This window comes from Stegostoma tigrinum, chromosome 7, assembly GCF_030684315.1.
Source record: "Stegostoma tigrinum isolate sSteTig4 chromosome 7, sSteTig4.hap1, whole genome shotgun sequence".
NCBI classification, from domain to species: Eukaryota; Metazoa; Chordata; class Chondrichthyes; order Orectolobiformes; family Stegostomatidae; genus Stegostoma; species Stegostoma tigrinum.
This window is the reverse complement of record NC_081360.1, coordinates 104305707-104330013: the sequence shown is the minus strand read 5'-3', so window position 1 is coordinate 104330013 and position 24307 is coordinate 104305707. Positions and strand designations below refer to the sequence as shown.

At 43.6% G+C, this 24307-nt stretch overlaps 1 protein-coding gene across 2 annotated transcripts in view; it reads right to left on the bottom strand.

Annotated features, from left to right (window-relative positions):
* LOC125454203 (C-X-C chemokine receptor type 2-like) overlaps positions 1 to 17050 on the bottom strand; it is a 36087-nt gene extending 19037 nt beyond the window's left edge. Inside the window, exons 1-3 of one of the 2 annotated variants that reach the window (XM_059647605.1) lie at positions 16929 to 17050; positions 10229 to 10391; positions 96 to 1448 (exon numbers count right to left, since the gene is read on the bottom strand). In XM_059647605.1, coding sequence (XP_059503588.1) covers positions 387 to 1445 — 1059 coding nt within the window. In that variant the 5' untranslated portion in view covers positions 1446 to 1448; positions 10229 to 10391; positions 16929 to 17050 and the 3' untranslated portion in view covers positions 96 to 386. Of the gene's footprint in view, positions 1 to 95; positions 1449 to 10228; positions 10414 to 16928 lie in introns of both variants that reach the window. The other variant, XM_059647606.1, reaches the window with a different exon arrangement.
* Between the last annotated feature and the right edge of the window lie 7257 nt (positions 17051 to 24307).

Sequence of the window (24307 nt, the reverse complement as noted above, 5' to 3'; positions counted from 1 at the left end):
AACAAGAACACGTTGATATCAATAATGCATCAAATGGCATAGAACACAAGGAATCACACTGAAGGAATTCAATTTTTATTTCTTAAGTGACATACCATTCAATAACTGCTTGTTAACTCAGGTGGAGCTTCCGTACAAACCCCTTATGCATTCGTGCAGAGATAAATAATGCAGCAAATACCAAGGAGTGGGCCCTCTACAGCCAAAGTGGTGGAATAGTCATCTTCAAAGCTGTCGGTTTTGATCGCTTTTGTAAGTAAAGCTTAAAAACAAAGTTCAAAATTGTATTGTTCATCAATGAGTTACAAAGTCACTCATTCTTTCTCATTTGGTTTTTTCTTAATTTGTCATTTTGCTGATAGACATCAACCAATGTCACAAAGACTTTACATGCCAGATGAGGAAGACGATGAAGACCTCGTATATCGTGAATCAGAACTTCGCTTCATGATGCCTTTTGAAGCCAAGAGCTTGAACAGATTCCTCCTGAATTTTACCCCGATAAACCCATATACGAATGGGTTAATGCAGCTGTGCAGGAATCCCAAACTTCGAGTTCCAAATAAAGTTTGATCAATATGATTACGCTTCTCACAAGTCTCAGCAATGAGTTTGCTCCTCATCAGTGTGTCAAAGAACACAGTAATATTGTGTGGGAACCAACAAATGAGAAAAGCCAACACCACCACGATGATAACTTTCATCGCTTTATGTTTCTGGAATCCCTTCGTTTGAAACAGTTTCTGGATTGTCACACTGTAGCAGAAAATCATGATAGCGAGAGGGATGACAAACCCAATAAAATGCCGCAAAAATCTGGTCGTTACTCTCCAAATTGGTGCTGATTCCGCATCAAGCATCTCATAACACATCAGTCTTTTGGAACCAGGTGGAGTAAATTCACCTTTGTACAAAATTGGTAAAGATAAGATAATAGCCATCAACCAAACAGCAGCACAAACCACCTGACATATAAATGGACTCTTCCGCATGTGGACCCGTGTAGCGTAGACGATGGACAGAAAACGATCAATACTGATACAAGCCAGCAATAAAATCCCACTGTAGAAGTTAATCTCCTGTAACATGCTGATAATTTTACACATGGCATCACCAAACACCCAGCCAGATACAGCATCCACTGCCCAAAAAGGCAGGGTCACAGCAAAGAGCAGATCAGCCACTGCCAGATGTAGCAGGTAGGTGTCTGTGGATGATATGGTACGTCGATCATAAAGTAGGACAATCATTACAATAATGTTCCCTGTCACAGCGAGGAAGCACACCAGGCTGTAGATAACAGCCAGAGCTGTGTTGATTGATTCATTCACTTCAGAGTAACAGGGCGACACGTCTGGGTCAATAATGTAGTCGTAAGCATTTGTATAATCTTCAAACATATTATCAAAGTCGAGATCGCCAAATTCAAATTTCTGGCTGTCCATTTTCTGAAAGAAAGAAAGTCAGGCAGTGAGGACAATATATAGACAATAGCCAGTGTTGTGTGGATTGATTAGTTTTCCATGGAAAATGTGTTTAGGTCATCGTCAACTTCACCATGATCAGCATAATTGTCAAACAGGTTGTTTGATTTGTCCCAAATCTCTTTCTGAAAGCAGACAGCAGCTGCAGCTAAAGACACAGAACTAAGCCAAATTATGATTTTTTTTTGAAATTTGCAACTAGGCACACAAAGAGAATACTAAAGGCATCCAGGAACAAAGGGCTAATGAGCAGGAGTAGGCCATTTGGCCCTCGAAACTTGCTTTGCCATTCAATAAGGTCATGGCTGATTGGGTTGTGGTCTTAAGTGTATTTTGTTGTTTGCGTCATTCTCTCTCCCCTCCCACTCTCTCTGCATAACTCTCAAGTCCGTTGAATAGAACGTAGAGTAGGAACGGCCCTTTGGCCCACAATGTTTTGCCAAATATGACACCAAATTAAACTATTCCCTTCTGTCTGCCCTTGGCCCATATCCCTCCATTACTTGCATTTTCATTGTTTATCTAAAAGCCCCTTAAAACACTTTTGTCGTATCTGACTCCACCACCATCCCTGGCAGCGTGTACCAGACTGCTACCATCTCTGCAAAAAATCTTGCCCCTTTCGTCTCCTTTGAGCATTTCACCTCTCACTGTAAATGCAAGCCCCTTTGTATAAGAGATTTCAGCTCACGGAGAAAGATTCTGACTGTCAAATGTGTCTATGAATATCATAATTTTATAGATTCCTATCAAGTCTCCCCTCAGCCCCTGCCGCTCCGGAGAAAACAACTGTAGCTTTACAAGCCTCTCCTTATAGTTCATACACTCTAATCCAGGCAATATCCTGGTGAACTTCTTCTGCACCCTCTGCAAAGCCTCAACATCCTCCCTGTAATATGGTCACCAGAATTGAACACAATATGATTGAAACATTTCCCATGGGTTCATCCTATCGCTAAGTTGCAATGTGACATGTAAGTAGGAAACAAAAAGGCTGTAAAAAGGTATAGATAGGCAAACTGAGTGGACATATAGACAGAAGATGGGTCAAATTTCTGTGGTAGTAAATTCTTTGCCTTAGCCTACCCTAAATTCTTAGACTATGTTCCCCTGGCTCTTGACTCCCTGGCATTAGAACATGCTTCTTGCATCTACCCTGTCTCGTCCTCCAATGAAACTATGTTTTTCCTTAAATATGGGTACCAAATCTACTCACAATACTCCAAATGTGGTCTCACTAACACTTTGTACAGATGCAAATTCAGAAGTCATATGACACCAGGTTATAGTCCCAACAGGTTTATTTGAAATCCATCTGCTCCTTTAACAAGTGAAATGACATACAGTTGTGGCAAGAGGTCCCAACTCTTACACTCCAAGGCCCTTGAAATAGACCCGACATTCCATGAGCTTTCCTGATTACCTGAGCCCTCATGCCAGCTTTCTGTGTTTTGTGCACAAGTGTCCCCAAGGGTCTAGGCTCGAAATGTCAGCTTTCCTGGTCCTAAGATGCTGCTTGGCCTGCTTTGTTCATCCAGCACTCTACACCTTGTTATCTCAGATTCTCCAGCGTCTGCAATTTCTATTACCTCTCTCCCCCCAAATCCCTTTGTGTTGCAGCTTTCTGCACTTTTTCTCCATTTAAATAATACCCTGTCCTTTTGATCACCCTTCCAAAATGAACAATCTTATGTTCTCCCAGTGTTTGCATGGGTTTACTCCAGGTGCTCCAGTTTCCTCCCACAGTCCAAAGGTGAGCAGGTTAGGTAGATTGGCGATGCTACATTGTCCCGTAGTGTCTAGGGATGTGCAGGTTAGGTGGGTTAGTCATTGTAAAATGTGGGGTTACGGGGATAATTTAGGGGGTTCGGTCTGTTTGGGATGCTCTTCAGAGAGTTGGTGTAGATTTGATGGACTGAATGGCCTCTTTCCACCTTGTAGGGATTCTATGGTTCACATTTTCCCAATTTTATTCTATTTACAATTTTTTAAGCTATCAATATCTGAGCTATACACAAGGGTTATCACAGAATCCCTACAGTGTGGAAACAGGTCCTTCAGCCCAACAAGTCCACACCAACCCTCAGAGCATCCCATCCAGACCCATCTGCCTATAACGTACCTAATTGACACACCCCTGAACACTATGGGCAATATAGCATGGCCAATCCACCTAACCTGCACATCTTTGGACTGTGGGAGCAAACCAGACCACTCAGAGGAAACCCACGCAGACACTGGGAGAATGTGCAAACTCCACACAGACAGTCACCTGAGGGTGGAATTGAACTCGGGTCCCTGGCGCTGTGAGGCTGCAGTGTTAACCACTGAGCCACCGTGCCACCCCAAATCACTGTGACTGTGAACGCTGAACTCTCATGGGTTGCTATGGTAACAGAGATACCTGCTCAGGGTAATGAACCAGATGACGTTGTGTATGGACTTCCAAAAGATATTTGATGACATGATGTGTAGATTTGTCAGCAAAAAATTAAAAGGTTAGGAATTAGAGCTCACCAGAAATTAGATAAATAATTGGAAACAGAGAGTGGCAGTGAACTTTTTTTCGGTCTGGATAAAAGTACATGCAGGTAATGGTGTTCCCATGGATTATTGGCACGATCCCTGCTTTTGTTGATACAGATAATGAGCGGTATTTGTATGTGCAGGACATAGTTTTACAATTTGCAGGTGTTACAACATTTGGAAATAATGTGATGGATTGCAAAATAACATGTACTATTTGGTGGAATGGACAGAGAGAGCATTTGAACTGTAATGTGAAATGATGCATTTTGTTGGGTAGTTCAAGGCGAGGCAATATGAAATAAACTCATGGAGTCACAGCTTGGAAAACATACTTTCCATCCAACTCATCCATGCCAACCAGATTTCCTAAACTAAACAAATTCCATTTGCTTGCATTTGGTCCATATCCCTCTAAAACGTTCCTATCCTTTTACTTGTCCAAATGCCTTATAAATGTTGTAACTGTAGCTGCATCCATTACATCCTCTGGCAGTTCATTTCACTTACAATGGATGCAGAAGCAGAAGGATCTGATGGTATTTCTGCACCAGTCATTGCAAAGTGACAGGCAAGATTTAGAACACTGTTAAAAAGGCAGAACCCAGGTTTTGATAAGTTGAAGTACAGACTACGACAGCAAAGATGGCACTGTGAAACTTAATAAAAAGCTGTTCAACCTCAGCTGAAGTATTGTCTAATTCTGGGCACTACACATTAAGAAGGATGGAAATGTTTTAAACTTTTATGAGAATGATCCCAGCAATGTACCATTTCAGTTAATGGAGATCAATTGGAAAGGTTTTTGATACACTCCTTCTATGAGAGATGGTGGTGAGAAGGTTTGACCAAAATCTTCATATTCACGAAGGGTCCAGGCAGGGTTGATCGAGAGGAATTGTTTTGATTGGTGGAAGGACACCAGAAGGTACCAACTTCAGGTATAAGAACCAGAACCCATAGAGTGAGGAAACAGGCCCTTCAGCCCAACAAGTCCACAATGAATCTCAGAACTTCCCATCCAGATCCATCCCCCTAATGTACATATCCCTGAACACTATGGGCAATTTTACATAAAACAAAAAACAAAGAAAATTACAGCACAGGAGCAGGGCCTTCGGCCCTCCAAGCCTGCGCCAATCCAGGCCCTCTGTCTAAACCTGTCGCCTACTTTCCAAGTGATAATGGGAACTGCAGATGCTGGAGAATCCAAGATAACAGAGTGTGAAGCTGGATGAACACAGCAGGCCAAGCAGCATCTCAGGAACACAAAAACTGATGTTTCGGGCCCAGACCCTTCATCAGAGAGGGGGATGGGGTGAGAGTTCTGGAATAAATAGGGAGAGAGGGGGAGGCGGACCGAAGATGGAAAGAAAAGAAGGTAGGTAGAGAGGAGAGTATAGGTGGGGAGGTAGGGAGGGGATAGGTCAGTCCAGGGAAGATGGACAGGTCAAGGAGGCGGGATGAGGTGTTATGTAGGAAATGGAGGTGCAGCTTGAGGTGGGAGGAAGGGATGGGTGAGAGGAAGAATAGGTTAGGGAAGCAGAGACAGGTTGGGCTGGTTTTGTGATGCAGTGGGGGAAGGGGAGATTTTGAAGCTGGTGAAGTCCACATTGATACCATTGGGCTGCAGGGTTCCCAAGCGGAATATGAGTTGCTGTTCCTGCAAACTTCGGGTGGCATCATTGTGGCACTGCAGGAGGCCCATGATGGACATGTCGTCTGAGGAATGGGAGGGGGAGTTGAAATGGTTCGCGACTGGGAGGTGCAGTTGTTTATTGCAAACCGAGTGTAGGTGATCTGAAAAGCGGTCCCCAAGCCTCCATTTGGTTTCTCCAATGTAGAGGAAGCCACACCGGGTACAATGGATACAATATACCACATTGGCATGTGTGCAGGTGAACATCTGCTTGATATGGAAGGTCATCTTGTGGCCTGAGATGGGGGTGAGGGAGGAGGTGTGGGGGCAAGTGTAGCACTTCCTGCGGTTGCAGGGGAAGGTGCTGGGTGTGGTGGGGTTGGAGGGGAGTGTGGAGCGGACAAGGGAGTCACTGAGAGAGTGGTCTCTCCGGAAAGCAGACAAGGGTCGGGATGGAAAAATGTCCTGGGTGGTGGGGTCGGATTGTAGTTGGCGGAAGTGTCGGAGGATGATGCATTGTATCCGGAAGTTGGTGGGGTGGTATGTGAGAATGAGGGGGATCCTCTTGGGGCGGTTGTGGAGGGGGCGGGGTGTGAGGGATGTGTTGCGGGAAATGCGGGAGACGCGGTCAAGGGCATTCTCGACCACTGTGGGGGGAAAGTTGCGGTCCTTGAAGAACATGGACATCTGGGATGCGCGGGAGTGGAATGCCTCATCCTGGGAGCAGATGCGGCGGAGGCGGAGGAATTGGGAATAGGAGATGGAATTTTTGCAGGAGGGTGGGTGGGAGGAGGTGTATTCTAGATCTCTGTGGGAGTCAGTGGGCTTGAAATGGACATCAGTTTCTAGCTGGTTACCTGAGATGGAGACTGAGAGGTCCAGGAAGGTGAGGGATGTGTTGGAGATGGCCCAGGTGAACTTGAGGTTGGGGTGGAAGGTGTTGGTGAAGTGGATGAACTGTTCGAGCTCCCCTGGGGAGCAAGAGCCGGCGCCGATACAGTCATCAATGTAACGGAGGAAGTTCTTCCTTTCACCCATCCCTTCCTCCCACCTCAAGCCGCACCTCCATTTCCTACCTACCACCTCATCCCGCCTCCTTGACCTGTCCATCTTCCCTGGACTGACCTAACCCCTCCCTACCTCCTCACCTATACTCTCCTCTCTATCTTTGGTCCGCCTCCCCCTATTTATTCCAGTTCCCTCTCCCCAACCCCCTCTCTGATGAAGGGTCTAGGCCCAAAGCGTCAGCTTTTGTGCTCCTGAGATGCTGCTTGGCCTGCTGTGTTCATCCAGCTCCACATTTTGTTATCTAGCCTACTTTCCAAGGATCTGTATCCTTCTGCTCCCTGCCCCATTCACGTATCTGTCTAGATACTTCTAGAATGACGCTATCATACCCGCCTCTACCACCTCCGCTGGCAACGCGTTCCAGGCACCCACCACCCTCTGCACGCATATCTCCCTTCAACTTTTCACCTCTCACCTTGAAATCATGACCCCTAGTAACTGAGCCCCTCACTTTGGGAAAAAGCTTCTTGATAACCACCCTGTCTATATCCCTCATGATTTTGTAGACCTCAATCAGGTCCCACCTCAACCTCCGCCATTCTAATGTAAATAATCCTAATCTACTCAACCTCTCTTCATAGCTAGCGCCCTCCATACCAGGCAACATCCTGGTGAGCCTCCTCTGCACCCTCCCCAAAGCATCCACATCCTTTTGGTAATGTGGCGACCAGAGCTGTATGCAGTATTCCAAACGTGGTTGAACCAAAGTCCGATACAACTGTAACATGACCTGCCAACTCTTGTACTCAATACCCCATCCGATGAATGAAAGCATGCCATATGCCTTCTTGACCACTCTATCCTCCTGTGTTGCCCCCTTCAGAGTACAATAGACCTGAACACCCAGATCTCTCTGTTCATCAATTTTCCCCTGGGCTTTTCCATTTACTGTATAGTTCGCCCTTGAATTTGATCTTCCAAAATGCATCACCTCACACTTGCCTGGATTGAACTCCATCTGCCATTTCTCCACCTAACTCTCCAGTCTATCTATATTCTGCTGCATTCTCCTTCACAATCTGCTGCTCCACCAATCTTAGTGTCATCTGCAAACTTGCTAATCAGACCGTCTACACCTTCCCTAGATCATTTATGTATATCACAAGCAATGGTGGTCCCAACACAGATCCCTGTGGAACACCACTGGTCACAGGTCTCCATTTTGAGAAACTCCCTTCCACTGCAACTCTCTGACTCCTGTTGCCCAGCCAGTTTTTTATCCATCTAGCTAGCACACCCTGGACCCCATGCGACTTCACTTTCTCCATCAGCCTGCCATATATCAAACACCGTACTGAAGTCCATGTATATGACATGCACAGCCCTTCCATCATCAATCAACTTTGTCACTTCCTCAAAGAATTCTATCAAGTTGCTAAGACATGACCTTCTCTGTACAAAACCATGCTGCCTATCACGAATAACACCATTTTCTCCCAAAGGTAACCAAATCCTATCCTTCAGAATCTTCTCCAGCAGCTTCCCCACCACTGACGTCAGGCTCACCGGTCAGTAATTTCCTGGATTATCCTTGCTACCCTTCTTAAACAAGGGGACAACATTAGCAATTCTCCAGTCCTCTGGGGCATCACCTGTGCTCAAGGATGCTGCAAAGATATCTGTTAAGGCCCCAGGTATTTCCTCTCTTGCTTCCCGCAGTAAACTGAGATGGATCCCATCCAGACCTGGCAACTCGCCCACCCTAATGCCTTTTAGAATACCCAACACTTCCCTCCTCCTTATGCCGACTTGACCTAGAGTAATCAAACATCTATCCCTAACGTCAACATCCGTCCTGTCCTTGTCTGCAGTGAATACCGACGCAAAGTACACATTAAGAATCTCACTCATTTTCTCTGACACCTCGCATAACTTCCCTCCTTTGTCCTTGAGCGGGCCAACCCTTTCTCTAGTTACCCACTTGCTCCTTATGTGTGAATAAAAGGCTTTGGGATTTTCCCATCCCTGTTTGCTAAAGATATTTCATGAACCCTTTTAGCCCTCTTAATTCCTCGTTTCAGATTGGTCCTACTTTCCCGATATTCTTATAAAGTTTCATCTGTTTTCAGCCACCTAGACCTTATGTGTGCTTCCTTTTTCCTCTTTGCTAGTCTCACAATTTCACCTGTCATCCAGGATTCCCTAATCTTGCCCTTTCTATCCTTCATTTTCACAGGGACATGTCTGCCCTGCAATCTAATCAATCTCTCTTTAAAAGCCTCCCACATATCAAATGTGGATCTACCCTCAAACAGCTGATCCCAATCCATATTCCCCAGCTCCTGCCAAATTTTGCTATAGTTGGCCTTCCCCCAGGTCAGCACACTTCCTTTAGGACAACTCTCGTCTTTTCCCATCAGTATTCTAAATCTTACGGAATTGTGATCACTATTCCCAAAGTAAACCCCTACTGAACCTTCAACCACCTTGCCGGGCTCATTCCCCAACACCAGGTCCAGTATGGCCCCTTCCTGAGTTGGTCTACTTACATACTGCTCTCAAAAATCCCCCTGGATGCTCCTTACAAATCCTGCTCCATCTAAACCCCTAACACAAAGTGAATCCCAGTCAATGTTGGGAAAATTAAAATCTCCCATCAGCACCACCCTGTTGCTCCTACCCCTTTCCATTACCTGTTTACATATTTGTGCCTCTATCTCACGCTCGCTGTAGGGAGGCCTGTAGTACAGCACCAACATTGTTACTGCACCCTTCCTATTTCTGAGCTCTGCCCAAATTGCCTCACTGTTCGAGTTCTCCATAGTGCCCTCCTTCAACACAGCTGTGATCTCCTCTTTGACCAGTAATGCAACTCCTCCACCCCTTTTACTCGCTCTCTCTCTCTCCCGCCTGAAGCATCTATGTCCTGGCAAATTTAGAACATTGAACAGCACAGTGCAGTACAGACCCTTCAGCACAACAATGTTCTGCTGAACTTTTGCCCTCATCCTACGTTCTATCTAAACCTCCACCCCTAACTTAAGCATGGCGAATCCACCTAACTCGCACACCTTTGGACTGTGGGAGGAAACCCACGCAGACACGGGGAGAATGTGCAAACTCCACACAGACAGTCACCCGAGGGTGGAATCAAACCCCGGTTCTTGGTGCTGTGAGGCAGCAGTGCGAGTGACTGAGCGACCGTGCCACCCAAAAGTGACAGAAGTGACATGAGGAAAAGTTATTTTACGTAGTGATTGGTTAAGAAATGAAATGTTCTGCCTGAAAGTGGAATGGAGATCAACTCAACCATGACTTTGGAAAGGGAACTGGATAAGCATCAAAGGTGAAACAATCTATCGGGGAACATGAGTTGTTCTTTCAGTGAGGCTGCGAGGACATAATAAGTCAAATGGCCTCCTTTTGAGTTTTAATCATTTCATGATTCTATTTACTTTCCTATTGATTGCCCACTCACGTTACTGTATAAAACAGGGACCAAAAAAGATGAACACAAGTAATCTTTTTCACAATATCAGTTCAATTAAACTTCTGATTTATAATGACATACCTTCTCAGACAGTGAATGATGTTTCCCGTGAGTAAGCTGAAAAAATAATTTTCTTGACCATCTAACTTGCTAGACACCAGCCGGCTCGCTCAGAGCTTCTATAATGTTTGGAGACATGAACACAGATATTGCCACAGAGTGACAGAAGTGTCCGGAGTGCGTCCTGTTAAATAGAATTGGGTGCTCTGTAAAGGATGAAGTGTGTCACAACATATTACGTAACTTAAAGTAACAAATGCAGAATCTACGTAAGAACTGACTCAAGGGCTCTTAATAAAACTGGGCAAATTACCATAAATGACGACTTGCAACATCATAAAATATAGAACATAGAACAGTACAGCACAAGAACAGGCCCTTCAGCCCATCATGTCAATGCCAATCAAGATACTATTCTAAACTAATCCCATGCTCCTGCACATGGTCCATATCTCTCTGTTATCAGCCTGCTCATGTGATTTGTCTAAATGCCTCTTTGACCTTTCTATCAAATTTGCTTTTGCCACCTTCCCTGGCAACAATTTCTAGGCACCCACTACTCTCTCTCTAAAATCTTGCCTTGAACATCTCCTTTAAACTTTCCTTCCTCACTTAAACCAATGTCCCTAATCTTTGACATTTACACCCTCTCCAAATCCTCCACATCCTTCCTATAACGTGATGACCAGAACTACACACAATACTCCACATGTGACCTCACTAAACGTTATACAACTGCAACATAACTTGCCAACTTTTATACCCAATGCCCCAACCAATGAAGCTTGCACTTCCACCCAAGATCCTCTTGCATTTGACCTCCCAAAATTCATCACCTTACACTTAGCCAGATTAAGCTCCATCTGCCATTTCTCCCCACCAACTTTCCAACTGACCTATATCCTGCTGAATCCTTTGACAACATTCCTCACTGTCCACAACTCCACCATTTTTTTGATCATCTGCAAACCTAATAATCATACCACATACATTTTTGCCCAAATCATTTGTATATACTGCAAGCAATAGAGGTCTCAGAACTGAGCCTTGTGGAACGCCACTGGTCACAGACCTCCAGTAAGAAAAACAGTCTCCACAATTATCCTCCGTCTTCTATGTCCAAGCCAATTTTGTATTCAAATCACCAACGGGCTATGGATCCCTACCATGAAAGACCTTGTCAAATGCTTTAGTAAAGTCCATGGAGATGATTTCTGTTTCCCTATCCTCATCAATTAACTTCATCGCTTCCTCTAAAAAACTTAGGCAACTTTGAGAGACAAGACCTCCCGACTCAAAGCCACCCTTACGATACTTAATAAATCAATTATTTTCTAAATGCAAGTAGATTCTGTTCTTAATAATCTCCCTATCTCTGATGTAAAGCTCAATCACCTAAAATTTACTGTATTTTCCCTGTTGCTCCACCTAAACAAAGGATCAACATTGGCTAACCTCCAGTGTCTTGGACCTCACCTGTGGCTAAAAAGGGATATAAATATCTCTGTCAGTGCCCAGCAATCTCTCACCAGGTCTCCTTCAGTATCCTGAGATACATCCAAACAGACCATCCAATCAGATCTTGTTTTTCAAGGCACAAACCACCTCTTCCTTCTTGATATCAGCATACCTGTCCCTAACCTTATTGAAATAACTCCAGAGGCTGGTATTCTGCCACCAACTCACCCTTTAATTACACGTGGTAAGTGCTTAATGGTAATCCAGCTCCATTGGAGCCAGCTCTTGAATGTCTGACATTTCTCTGCGTTGGGTACAGGTGGTACATGACAGGCAGGAGCTCACTTCTGGTGCCCAGAGCATGTTGAGAGAAAGTCATGCTTCTTCCAGCAGCAAGGACATCGATTAGGTGAGATCCACCATGTCCATCTCAGATTCAGAAGTGTTTTCAACACTTGACAAAAACAGAGAACTCACCGGTTCGACAGTCGTTTGAACTGTTCCGAGGAGCTGGTCACATTTTGTTCGAGAACGTCAGTGACTTTGCAACATACATAGATCCACATGCACATTCAGGACCATCACTCTTACCTGAACTCTGCACATTACTGATCCTAAACTTGCATTGACTAATCCTCTTACACACGCGGGGCCATTCCCATGGTTCCTGCACCCAAATTCATCCTCATCAGTGAACTGTCTCTCTTTCTTAGAGGAGTTTTGTGCCTGACATCGGTGTTCCTGATGCCATTTCACCCTCCCAAGATCCAGGAAGATTAGATTTAACCTGGTGCGGAGTTTTCCCTCCATTAGCACCACAACTGGAGGTATCCCCGTAGTTACGTGAGGTGTGGTCCTATAATCAAATGCGAACTGAGGCAGTTTGGTAACTAGTAGCTGTAGGCTGCTTCTTCAAGTCTACCTCTAAAGTTTGAACTGTTCTTTCTGCAGGATCATTGGATGATGGATGGAATAGAGCTGTCCTTATATGTCAAACTCTATTTGACTATAGATAATACTCAAATTTCCTGCTGGTCAACAGTGGCCCATTACCTGTGACCAATATTTCCAGGAGTCCGAGTATTGCAAAATGTGCTCACAGTTTTTCTATCATCATTCCCATGTTTGATGAATGAGCTCTATACATGTCCAATCACTCTGAATTGGCAGTCACAATGACTAAGAGCATTGACCCCGTGAAAGGACCTACATAGTCCAAGCATAACCAAGTGTAGTGTTTACCCAGCTATTGTCATAAGTCTGGGGGAAAGCTGCTAGTGATACTTTCTGTCCTTGTTGACTTTCTGCCCAACTAGCAAAGCTATATTGGATTCTGAGTCTGGCCAGCAGATATAAATTTTCACCAACATCTTCATTTTGGTGAGTCCTAGATGGTCCTGGTGGATTTCAGCCAGTATCTGGCAGCAACTTATGCTTGAGATAATCACTCTTGTTCCTGTAATAATACTCCATCCTCTATAGAATATATGACATCACAGTGTAGTACGGGCCCTTTGGCCCTCGATGTTGTGCCAAACTGTGAAACCAATCTGAAACCCATCTAACCTACACTATTCCATTACCATCCATATGTTTATCCAGTGACCATTTAAATGCCCTTACAGTTGGCAAGTCTACTACCATTGCAGGCAGGGCATACCACACCCTTACTACTCTCTGAGTAAAGAACCTAACTCTGACATCTGCCCTTTATCTATCACCCCTCAATTTAAAGCGCTGTCCGTTCGTGCTAGCCATCTCCATCCGAGTAAAAAGGCTCTCACTGTTCACCCTATCTAATCCTCTGATTATCTTGTATGTCTTAGGTTGAAGGTTGAGGGGAGATCTAATAGAAACTTACAAGATAATGTATGGTTTAGAAGGGGTGGGCGCTCGGAAGTTGTTTCCATTAGGCGGGGAGACTAGGACCCGTGGGCACTGCCTTAAAATTAGAGGGGGTAAATTTAAAACTGAAATGAGACGACATTTCTTCAGCCAGAGAGTGGTGGGCTTGTGGAATTCATTGCCGCAGAGTGCAGTGGAGGCCAGGACGTTGGATGCCTTCGAGGCAGAGATCGACAAATTCTTGATCTCACAAGGAATCAAGGGCTACAGGGACCTCGAGTGGTGGTGAAGCAGTGATGGAAAGGCATCAGGGCAGCTTGAAGAGGTGGGGTCAGTGGCGAGAGACACAACTCTGATATTAATTGGCCCAGCACATGTGGCAGCAAACTGGTGGTGGAGGCCTATTGGCCCAGCAGTGTTGAGAATCGGCAACTTTAATGTTGATTGGGTTCAGTGTTGACGATAATTGGGTAGGTGATGATAAGGAACTGGTTCAGGGCTGACGGACCCTCTTTAACATAGATCTTTCTTCTTTTCCCATTATTCTTAAATCATTCAAAATGGCACCCAATCATGGAGTCAAATGAAAGCTTTTCACCGTATTTCATTGTATCCCTACTGTAAAATACATGTGATAACAAAAATCAAAAACACAACCAAAAAACAAAAATCATGTATTCATTAAAAGACTCCCACATGTCAGATGTGGTTTTACCCTCGAACAGCCATCCCCAATCTAATTTCTCATACTCCTGCCGAATATTGTTACAATTCACCATCCCCCCATTTAGCACTTTCACTCAAGGGCCTGTCTGATCCTATCCATAAATCTCTTAAAACATATGGAATTATGTTCACTGATCTCAAAATGCTCCACTATATAAATCATACTTAAATTAGAACAGAACAGAAATGTTGGAATTAGAATTTGACTTAATAATTTGTGTTGATAGAAAAAAAGAAAAAGAAAAGCCTTTCCTTATCAACACGCCACAGAGACTTGTCTTGACCTCCATTTTTGCAGCATCAGCGGGAGCAGTGAGAGTGAGGACCAGGGGGCTGCCGAGAAGGTAAATTCTTCATTTCAGCAGCAGAGCTGAGTGGGATCGGTCACATTGCTCTCTCAGAAGGTGGGTGAACTGATATATTTGGGCAGTGATATATTTGAGCTTGTCAATTGAATACAAAATTGGCTTGATGGTGGGAGACAGAGGGTGGTGGTGGAGGGTTCTGTTTTGGACCAGAGGCCTGTGACCAGCAGTGTTCCACAGGAATCAGTTCACCATTGCTTGTCAATTACATTAGGATGAGAATTGAGGAGGAATGGTTTGTAAGTTTTCAGGTGACACCAAAATTGGTGATGTCGTTGACAGTGAAGAATATTATTTAAGATTACACAAGGATCTCAATAAATTGGGCAAGTAGGCTGAGTAGTGATAGATAAAGTTCAATAGGGTCATAGATTCATAGAGTCATACAGCACAGAAACTAATTCGTCCAACTCATCGATACCGACCAGGTTTCCCAAACTAAATTAGTTCGACTTGCTTGTGTTTGGCCCATATCCCTCTAAGCCTTTCCTATCCACGTATCAGACAAAATATATCATAAATGTTTTAACTAACTGCAGTTACCATTTCCTCTGGCAATTCATTCCACATACAAACTATCATCTGTGTGGAAAAGTTGCCCCTAAGGCTCCTTTTAAATCTTTCACCTCTCACCTTACACAAATGCCATCCACTTTTTAACCCCCACAACCCCATCCTAGGGAAAAGACCTTTGCTATTCATCTTATCTATAAAGCTCGATAAGGTCACCCCTCAACCTCTGACACTCCAGTGAAAAAATCTCAGCCTATCCTATAACCCAAACCCTTCAGCCCCAGCAACATCTTGGTGAATCTTTTCTGAACCGTCTCCAATTTAGTAATATCCTTCCTGTAGGAAAGCAACCAGAAGTGTACATATTACTCCAAAAGTGGCCTCACCTAGGTCCTGCACAGCCTCAACATGATGTCCCAGTTCCTGCAATCAATGTCTGAGCAATGGAAGCAAGCGTGCTAAATGCCTTCTCAACCACTCTGACTACCTTCGATGCAACTTTCAAAGAATTAAGTACCTAAACCTCAGGTCTCTCTGTTTGATGATACTCTGCAGGGCCTTGCCACTTACATATTAGTTCTGCCCTGGTTTGTTTCAAGAAAATGCAACACCTCACATTTATTCAAATTAAACTCCCTCTGTCAGAGTACAACTCACATATGCAACTAGATCTCAGCAGCTAGCTCCTATAACAGCGCACTTCTTCTGTGTAGGGAACATACACTTTGCACATCAGGTCATCTACATTAATCTCAGTTACCTTATTAAAAACTCAAGCAAGTTAGTAAAGTACATTTTGTCCAGAAAAAGTCACATATTGACTTTCCTTAATTAACCTGTATTTGCCCAAGTGACGTTAAGGTTATCTTGATTAATGATTTCTAAAAGCATCCCCGCTACCAAGGCCAAACTGACTGGCCTGCCATTATTCCAACCTTTCTTTGATCACAGCAGTAACATTAGCCTCCTAGTTATTTTGAAAACAATTTGCAAGCCATAAACTGGTCATTTATCTCACTGTTGTGCATATTGCTTTGGTTGTCAATGTAACAAATTAAAAATGGGGATGAAAGGTTATTGGGTGTAGCAGGGAATTGAGACTAAGACTTTCCATGGACTTTCTCTGTTCAGCTATGATCTTATTGAACAGCCAAGCAGGTTTGAAGGGCTGAATAGCCGAGACCTGCTCCTTGCTCGTACATACACTTAATAAAAACAGAAAATGCTAGAGTTCAGCAGGTTAGGCAGCATTTTCGAAAAGAGAAACAAGTTAACATCACCAATATGTAACTTGAACTCTGTCAATCCCTCCACAGAAGCGACCTGACCTACTGAGTATTTGCAGCATTTTGTACTTCTTTGCCTGATTTCCATTATCTGCAACATTGTGTCTTTTTCTCAATGTAATAATGTTCTTGTAAGGCTGTCAGGGATGAATTGAGAATTACAAAAGACATGGATTAACCTAAGTTTCTTTTTTTCTCATATTTCAGTCAAAATGGAAGTAGAACAGTATGAATAAATATTTATTATTTAGATCCAGTATGCAGTGCCAAAAAATATCATCTTATGAGCATAAGGACATTTTCTTTATTCTCTTGATTCTCTTCAGAAATATTTTTACACTCCATTTCTAATATATTTAATTATTTAATCTTATATATTGTCACTGATCCACCAACCATCTCTAAACCAAATTAAATCAAATCAGAAAATGTCAACATATTTGCAGAATTCTCCAACAAACATTGCACAGAAAGCAAAAAAAAGTCTGTCAATGGCATTGGATTGAACATTCGATTAAATATACATACCTTCTCACAAGATGATTGATGTTATCTGTAGGTTGGTAAAGTGATTTGCTTCACCATTTAGCATGCCAGACACAAGCAGGAAAACAACTCATAGGCTTCGAGAATGTTTCTACAATGTTTGTTGACACCAGCTCAACTTTGTGTAATAACAAGTGGTGTCCAGTGTGACTCCTGTCAAATTGCAATCGATGTTCTGTAAAATGGGAAGAGTGTTGCAAGGTATGATGAAATTTAAAGAAGAAAATGCAGAATCTAAAAGAAAAGTGACTCAAGAGGTCTGGGAAAAATTCTGCGAGAATATGTTCCTGAGGCAGGTTCTTTACTCAGAGAGTGGTAAGGGCGTGGAACGCTCTGCCTGCCAATGTAATTAACTCAGCCACATTAGGGGCATTTAAACAGTCTTGATAATACAAAGAAACAAAGAAACCTACAGCTCCGGAACAGGCCCTTCGGCCCTCCAAGCCTGCGCCGATCAAGATCCTCTGTCTAACCTGTCATCTATTTTCTCTGGATCTGTGTCCATTTGCTCCCTGCCCATCCATGTACCTGTCCAAATATATCTTAAAAGACGCTAATGTGTCTGCGTTTACCACCTTCGCTGGCAACGCGTTCCGGGCACCGACCACCCTCTGTGTAAAGAACTTTCCACACATATCTCCCTTAAACTTTCCTCCTCTCACTTTGAACTCATGACCCCTAGTAAATGATGGGATAGTGTAGGGGGAGGGGCTTAGATTAGCTCTCAGGTCAGCGCAACATTGAGGGCCAAAGGGCCTGTTCTGCGCTGTATTGTTCTATGTTCTATGTTCTATGTACTATGTTTTGCTGTGTGCTGTAAATAAAATCATATGGTGAAGGATGTCCCTTCTGTAGTGTGTTTATTAACTTCAGGTGTGTTTGTTACCGAATGTAATTTCCTATGAAATTGACAAATCTGCTGATTTTTCCTCTTGTGAACCTTGTTCTGAACTCCCTTTTACATGGTATACCATTTGAGGACAACAGTGTATGGGTTATGTTCCCAGTATCAGCAATCCAAAGACTGGATAAATACTCTAGAGTACATAAAAACATGGAACTTTTAAGCAAGAGTAGGCCATTTGTCCCTTCAAACCTGCTTCACCATTCAATATTCAAGAGAAATGCAACAGGAATCAGGGATAGTGTAATCAGGGATAGTATAATCAGGGAACTAGACTCTGTTCTCTGTGGCCAGGATTGAGAGTCCCAAAGGCCAACCTGGTGCCTATGTTCAGGATATTTCATCTGGGCTGCAGAAAAACTTGTAGTGGGAGAGGAAAGATCCAATTGTTGGGGTCCACGTAACTACCAACGACATGGGTACAAAGAGGAAAGAGGTTCTGCTGAGGGAAGGCAAGCAGCTCGGTGCTAAATTAGAAAGCAGAAACAAAAAGATGGTAATTCCCGGATTACTACCCGATCCACGAATTAATTGGCCCAAGAAGATTAAAGGGGTAAACGCACAGCTGAAAGATTGGTTTTGAAGAAATGGCTTTGAATTCATCGGACTGCAGCACCAGTACTGGGAAGGAGGGAATGGAGTCTACCTGAATCATACTGGGACCAGAGTTCTGGTAAATCGTATAATGAGGGCTCCGATCAGGGCTTTAAACTAAATGGTGCAGGGTGGAGTGGAGGAATAGATTAAATTGTATAGAAAAGTATGGAAAATGTGAAAGTGGGGGAGGGTTTGGCAGACATTACTAAAGTTTTTCAAACAAGTAATAGGACAGAGAGTACAGAAAGGGTGAAGAATCTAACTTCAGGCTCAGTCAGTAAGGGTAACCTCACCAGTTACCGCCTGCCAATTTGAAAAGGAACCAACTCATATTCCACTTGGGAACCCTGCAGCCCAATAGTATCAAAGTGGATTTCACTAGCTTAAAAATCTCCCCTTCCCCCACTGCATCCCAAAACCAGCCCAGCTCGTCCCCATCTCCCTAATCTGTTCTTCCTCTCACCTATCTCCTCCTCCCACCTCACGCCACACCTCCATTTCCTACCTACTAACCTCATCGCGCCCCCTTGACCTGTCCGTCCTCCCCAAACTGACCTATCTTCACCCCACGCCCCCACCCATACTCTCCTTTCCACCTATCCTCTCCTCTATCCATCTTCAGTCTGCCTCCCCCTCTCTCCCTATTTATTTCAGAATCCTCTCCCCATCCCCCTTTTCTGATGAAGGGTCCAGGCCCGAAACGTCAGCTTTTGTGCTCCTGAGATGCTGCTTGGCCTGCTGTGTTCATCTAGCTGCACATTTTGTTATCTAATAATTCCAACTCTTTGTTCCCTCTCTGCAAACCAGTTTCCTATCCATCTCAATACACTTCCCCCAATCCCATGTGCTTTAATCTTGCACAATAATTTCCTAAAAGGACCCTATCAGACACGAAGCACTTAGTTATTAAGTAGAAAAACCATTGCATCATTCACAAATGAATAATTTAGCAGATTCCTTAATACAATGGGAGATGGAAGACTCTGAAAGTGAACATAGAACATAGAACATTACAGCACAGTACAGGCCCTTCGGCCCTCGATGTTGTGCCGACCTGTCATACCGATCTCAAGCCCATCTAACCTACACTATTCCATGTACATCCATATACTTATCCAATGACGACTTAAATGTACCTAAAGTTGGCGAATCTACTACCGTTGCAGGCAAAGCGTTCCATTCCCTTACTACTCTCTGAGTAAAGAAACCACCTCTGACATCTGTCCTATATCTTTCACCCCTCAATTTAAAGCTATGCCCCCTCATGCTCGCCGTCACCATCCTAGGAAAACAGCTCTCCCTATCCACCCTATCTAACCCTCTGATTATTTTATATGTCTCAATTAATAGGGTGGTTCATGAAACGCCTTACATTGGGTTTGACATAGTGCAATGAGTATTGAAGTTGGGATGTTGTGTTGCGGCTGTACAGGACAACGGTTAGTCCACTTTTGGAATACTGCATTCAATTCTGGTCTCCCTGCTATAGGGAAGATGTTAAACATGAAAGAGTGCCAAAAAATATTTACAAGGATGTTGCCAGGATTGGAGGGTTTGAGCTACAGGGAGAGGCTAAAGAGGCTGGGGCTACATTCCCTAGGTCATCGAGGGTTGTGGGGTGACATTATTGATAGAACATGGAACATAGAACAATACAGCACAGGACAGGCCCTTCGGCCCTCGATGTTGCGCCGACCTGTGAACTAATCTAAGCCCATCCCCCTACACTATCCCATCATCATCCATATGCTTATCCAAGGACTGTTTAAATGCCCCTAATGTGGCTGAGTTAACTGATGTTTATATGTTTATTAGATGTTTATAAAATTTTGAGGGACATGGATAGGGTCAATAGTCAAGGACTTTTTCCCAGGGAATAGGAGAGTCAAAAACTAGAGGGCATAGGTTTAAGGTTAAAGGGGAAAGATTTTAAAGGGATCCAAGGGGCAACCGTTTCATGCAGAAGGTGGTGTGTGTATGGAACAAGCTGCCAGAGGAAGTGGTGGAGGCTGGTACAAAGTACAACTGGATGGGTATATGCATAGGAAGGGTTTGTCGAAATACGGGCCAAATGCTGGCAAATGGGACTAGATTAATTTCGGCTTTCTGGCTGGCCGTGGATGAGTTAGATCGAAGGGTCATGTTTTACTTGCTGTATGAATCTATAATCTCATTCCAATGTATGTAGTTGAAGCCATGTCAGCCAGATATACTAGGTGATTGTAACTCCTGTAAGACTGTTAACTGATACCACCTTTTCCTGCCTTCTCATCATCTCCCCACAACATTGCCCAGAAAGGCAGAGATGCATTTAAGAGAATGTTGATTACAGCCAATGTGAGAGGAAATCAGCTCTATGCCCATGTAAGCTAATGCAATCCTGGATTGTCTTTGTGAGTTATGGCTCACAGCTGAAACTTTTAAGGTCACCTGTTTCATGGAGAAGTCTATGGCCAATTTATAAAGACTGATGAGATGGCCAAGATAGCTCGTGGTCAGGATTTCTACTCCACATGCAGAATGCTATGCTTCCAGATATCCTATATCTGATCAATGCACTTGTACCTCGAAGGGCCTCACAGCATGCAAAAGGAGAGCCTGTATCCTCAAATGGGAAAAAAAAACACCCTACTATACCCACTCCAAGTGTAGTGGCAAACAATAGGGTGTCTTGGTGACTCAGTGGTTAACACTGTTGCTTCACAGCGCCAAGAACCTAGGTTTAATTCCATCTTTCATTGACTATGTGTAGAGTTTACATGTTATCCCTGTCCCTTTTGGGTGTTCTGGTTTCCTCCCACAGTCCAGAGATGCACGGGTTAGGTGGATTGGTCATGCTAAATTCTCTGTAATGTCCAGGAATTTATAGGCTTGGTGGATTAGCCATGGTAAATGCAGGGTTACAGGGATAGAGTAGGGATCTGAGGGTTGGTGCAGACTCGATGGGCCAAATGGCCTTTTCCCGCACTATAGGGTTCTATGATTTCTTATTTCCAGAGGACTCCTGTAATTGGGATGACACTGGAAGGCAGCACTGTTTGCATTTTGTAGAGTGAGTTTCAGATTCTGCTTTTTAAGGTAGGTGACCTTCCAAAGTTTCATGGTCCTTTCTTCCTTGCACTTCCTGTCAAATCTATCAATTTCCCACACTTCTATCCAACTATTTTACGACAGTCTTCATCTCCCAACATTACTCCTGAGCACTGGGCCTACAAGTCATTTATGTCGATTATCTTGATGTTCTGCCACTTGTCAAAACTGAATTGGTATTAACTATCGATGACTACCAGCCCCTCTGCAGTAACCCTATCCCACGTTCTCCCGTGCAGTATTGTCTGCCACCCTATATGTTGAGTTGCACAATTACAATTGCACCATTACAATTATTGCCTTCTCTGCTTCCTAATGCACTGCCTCCAATTCCCAGAATTGATTTCCCCAACTTGTTTACTGCAGACACCCAGGACTGACTATGGCCCAGACGCATGATTGTTTTGGAATGATGACCCCTACTGATGAGTGACCAGACCTGTGGTGATTGGAATGAGGTTGGCCAGGTGGGTGTCATTGATTCTGAGTTCCTGATTGAGGCTGTTAACCTGGGGCCACTCAGGAAGCTCTGGCTGACAGATATCACCAGGGATTCTCCTCACTCTAGATGCTGGCTCCGAATTAGCTGGTCAGAGTCCATGTACTGTGCATGCATAAATATAGGGTGATTTGGTGACAGGATACCGGCCTCTGTGGAATTCTTTCAGCGGCAGCGATAGGAAACAGCGCGCTCCTGAAGGAAATTTGCTTGTAACAAACTCTTTCAGTTGGAGTAATCATTTTTGGCATCATACCTTTATTTGGAAATCTCGACCAATTTGCTCCTGCCATTGGAGACTGGACCCAATATGTGGAAATGAAACGACCATCACAACCAAAACTGAAGATAACAAAGTGATAGCTGATATTTTATGGGCGTAAATTATTACTTTCCACAGCAGTGCTGTTGCTGGGTGCATTGGTTATACTGGGACATTGACAGATATGACTGGAATGTAATTGTACCATTATGGTTTTCTTACTCCCATGTCCTGTGCCATACATTACACTCTCTTCAAAAAAGAAAGCTGTCTTTGGTGAGGCCCTGTTGAAAATATAAACTGCTTTTTTTAATATTTGTTCCCAGGATGTGGAGTTTGATGGCTAAGTTGACATTTATTGCTAAGAGTGGGGATCTGGAGTCATATGTGAGCCAGGATAAGGAACGGCCGATTTCCTTCCCTAAAGAACATTCGTAAACCAGATGGATTTTTATGATAATTGACAGTGGCTACATGGCCATCATTCAGCCAGCTTCTTATTGAAGTCAAATTTCACATTTTGCCATAAATTGATTTGAAACCATACTCCCCAGAACATTAACCTCGGATTCTAGATTGCGAGATCAGAGACATTAACACCACTCCACCTCCTTCATATTTGTGTGATTATATATCTCCATCTCCCACAGTCATCACCATTTCTTATAGTATAGGTGATTCCTATGTTTTGGAACCTGTGCAGAAGACATGTGGCCAGTCAGAAGATTGGAAAGAATCCAAAAATCAGCAAAGAATGACCAAAAACCTAATAATGTGGGAAAAATTTGAGTAGGAAGGAAAGCTAGCCAGAAATATATTTAAAAAAAGACTGTCAGAATGTCTACGAATTGGCAAAGTGAGCACTGGTCTGTAGAAAGTGAGTTTGGAGAATTAGTAATGGAAAGTAAGGAAATGGCAGATGACTTGAACAGGTATTTTACACCAGTCTTTTCCTTACAGGATGCATGTGACACCCCAAGAAGCATCAATAAATTATAAAAATAGAAATGGCAGAGGAACTGGTCGAAGGCTGAGAGGTGATCTTATAGAGGTTTATAAAATCATGTGCGGTGTGGATAAGGTAAATAGCCACGGTCTTTTTCCCAGGGTGGAAGAATCCAAAGCTAGAGGGCACAGGTTTAAGGTGAAAAGGGAAAAATTTAAAAAGGGCACAAGGGGTAACTTTATCACACAGAGTGTGGTGTGTGTGTGGAACGAGCTGCCAAAGGCAGTGGTGAGGCAGGTACAGTGACATTTCAAAGGCATCTGGATGGGTACATGAACAAGCAGGGTTTAGGGGGATTTGAGCCAAATGCTGGAAAATGGAACTGGGTTAGATTGAGATGTGGACAAGTTGGACTGAAGGGTCTGTTTCCGTGCTGTATCAATCTATGACACTATGACTCAAGAAAATCATAATCACTAGAAAATGGTTCTGAGTACATTGTTGGAGCTGGGGTCTGACGAGTGCTTGGGTCCTGTTGGACTTCATCCTAGGGTCTTAGAAGACGTGGCTGAAGAGATGGTTGTTTACATTGGTTTTAATTTTTCAAAATTCACTTGATTTGGGATAGTCTCATTACATTGAAGACAGAAAGTAGCAAACTATAGGCTTAACATCTGTCATAGGTAAAAATCTGAAGCCACTGTTCAAGAAGTTATAGCAGGGCACTTGGAAAAGTTCAAAATAATCATTCAGAGTCACCATGGTTTTGTGAACGGGAAATTATGTACGATCAACCTATTAGAGTTTTTCAGGAGGTAACACGTGACGTGGATAAAGAGAACCTTGTGGGTGTACGCATGAAAGTACAAAATAGGAGCAGATATAGAACATTTGGCCGCTCAAGCCTACCAGGTCATTCAATACAACTGTGGCTGATCTGTTTGCATTTCAAATTCTGAATTCCCACCTATTTCTGATAATTATTGATGGCCCTGTCTACCAGGAACATATCTACCTCTGCCTTAAAAGATTAGTGACTTGGATTTTCAGAGGGCATTTCATA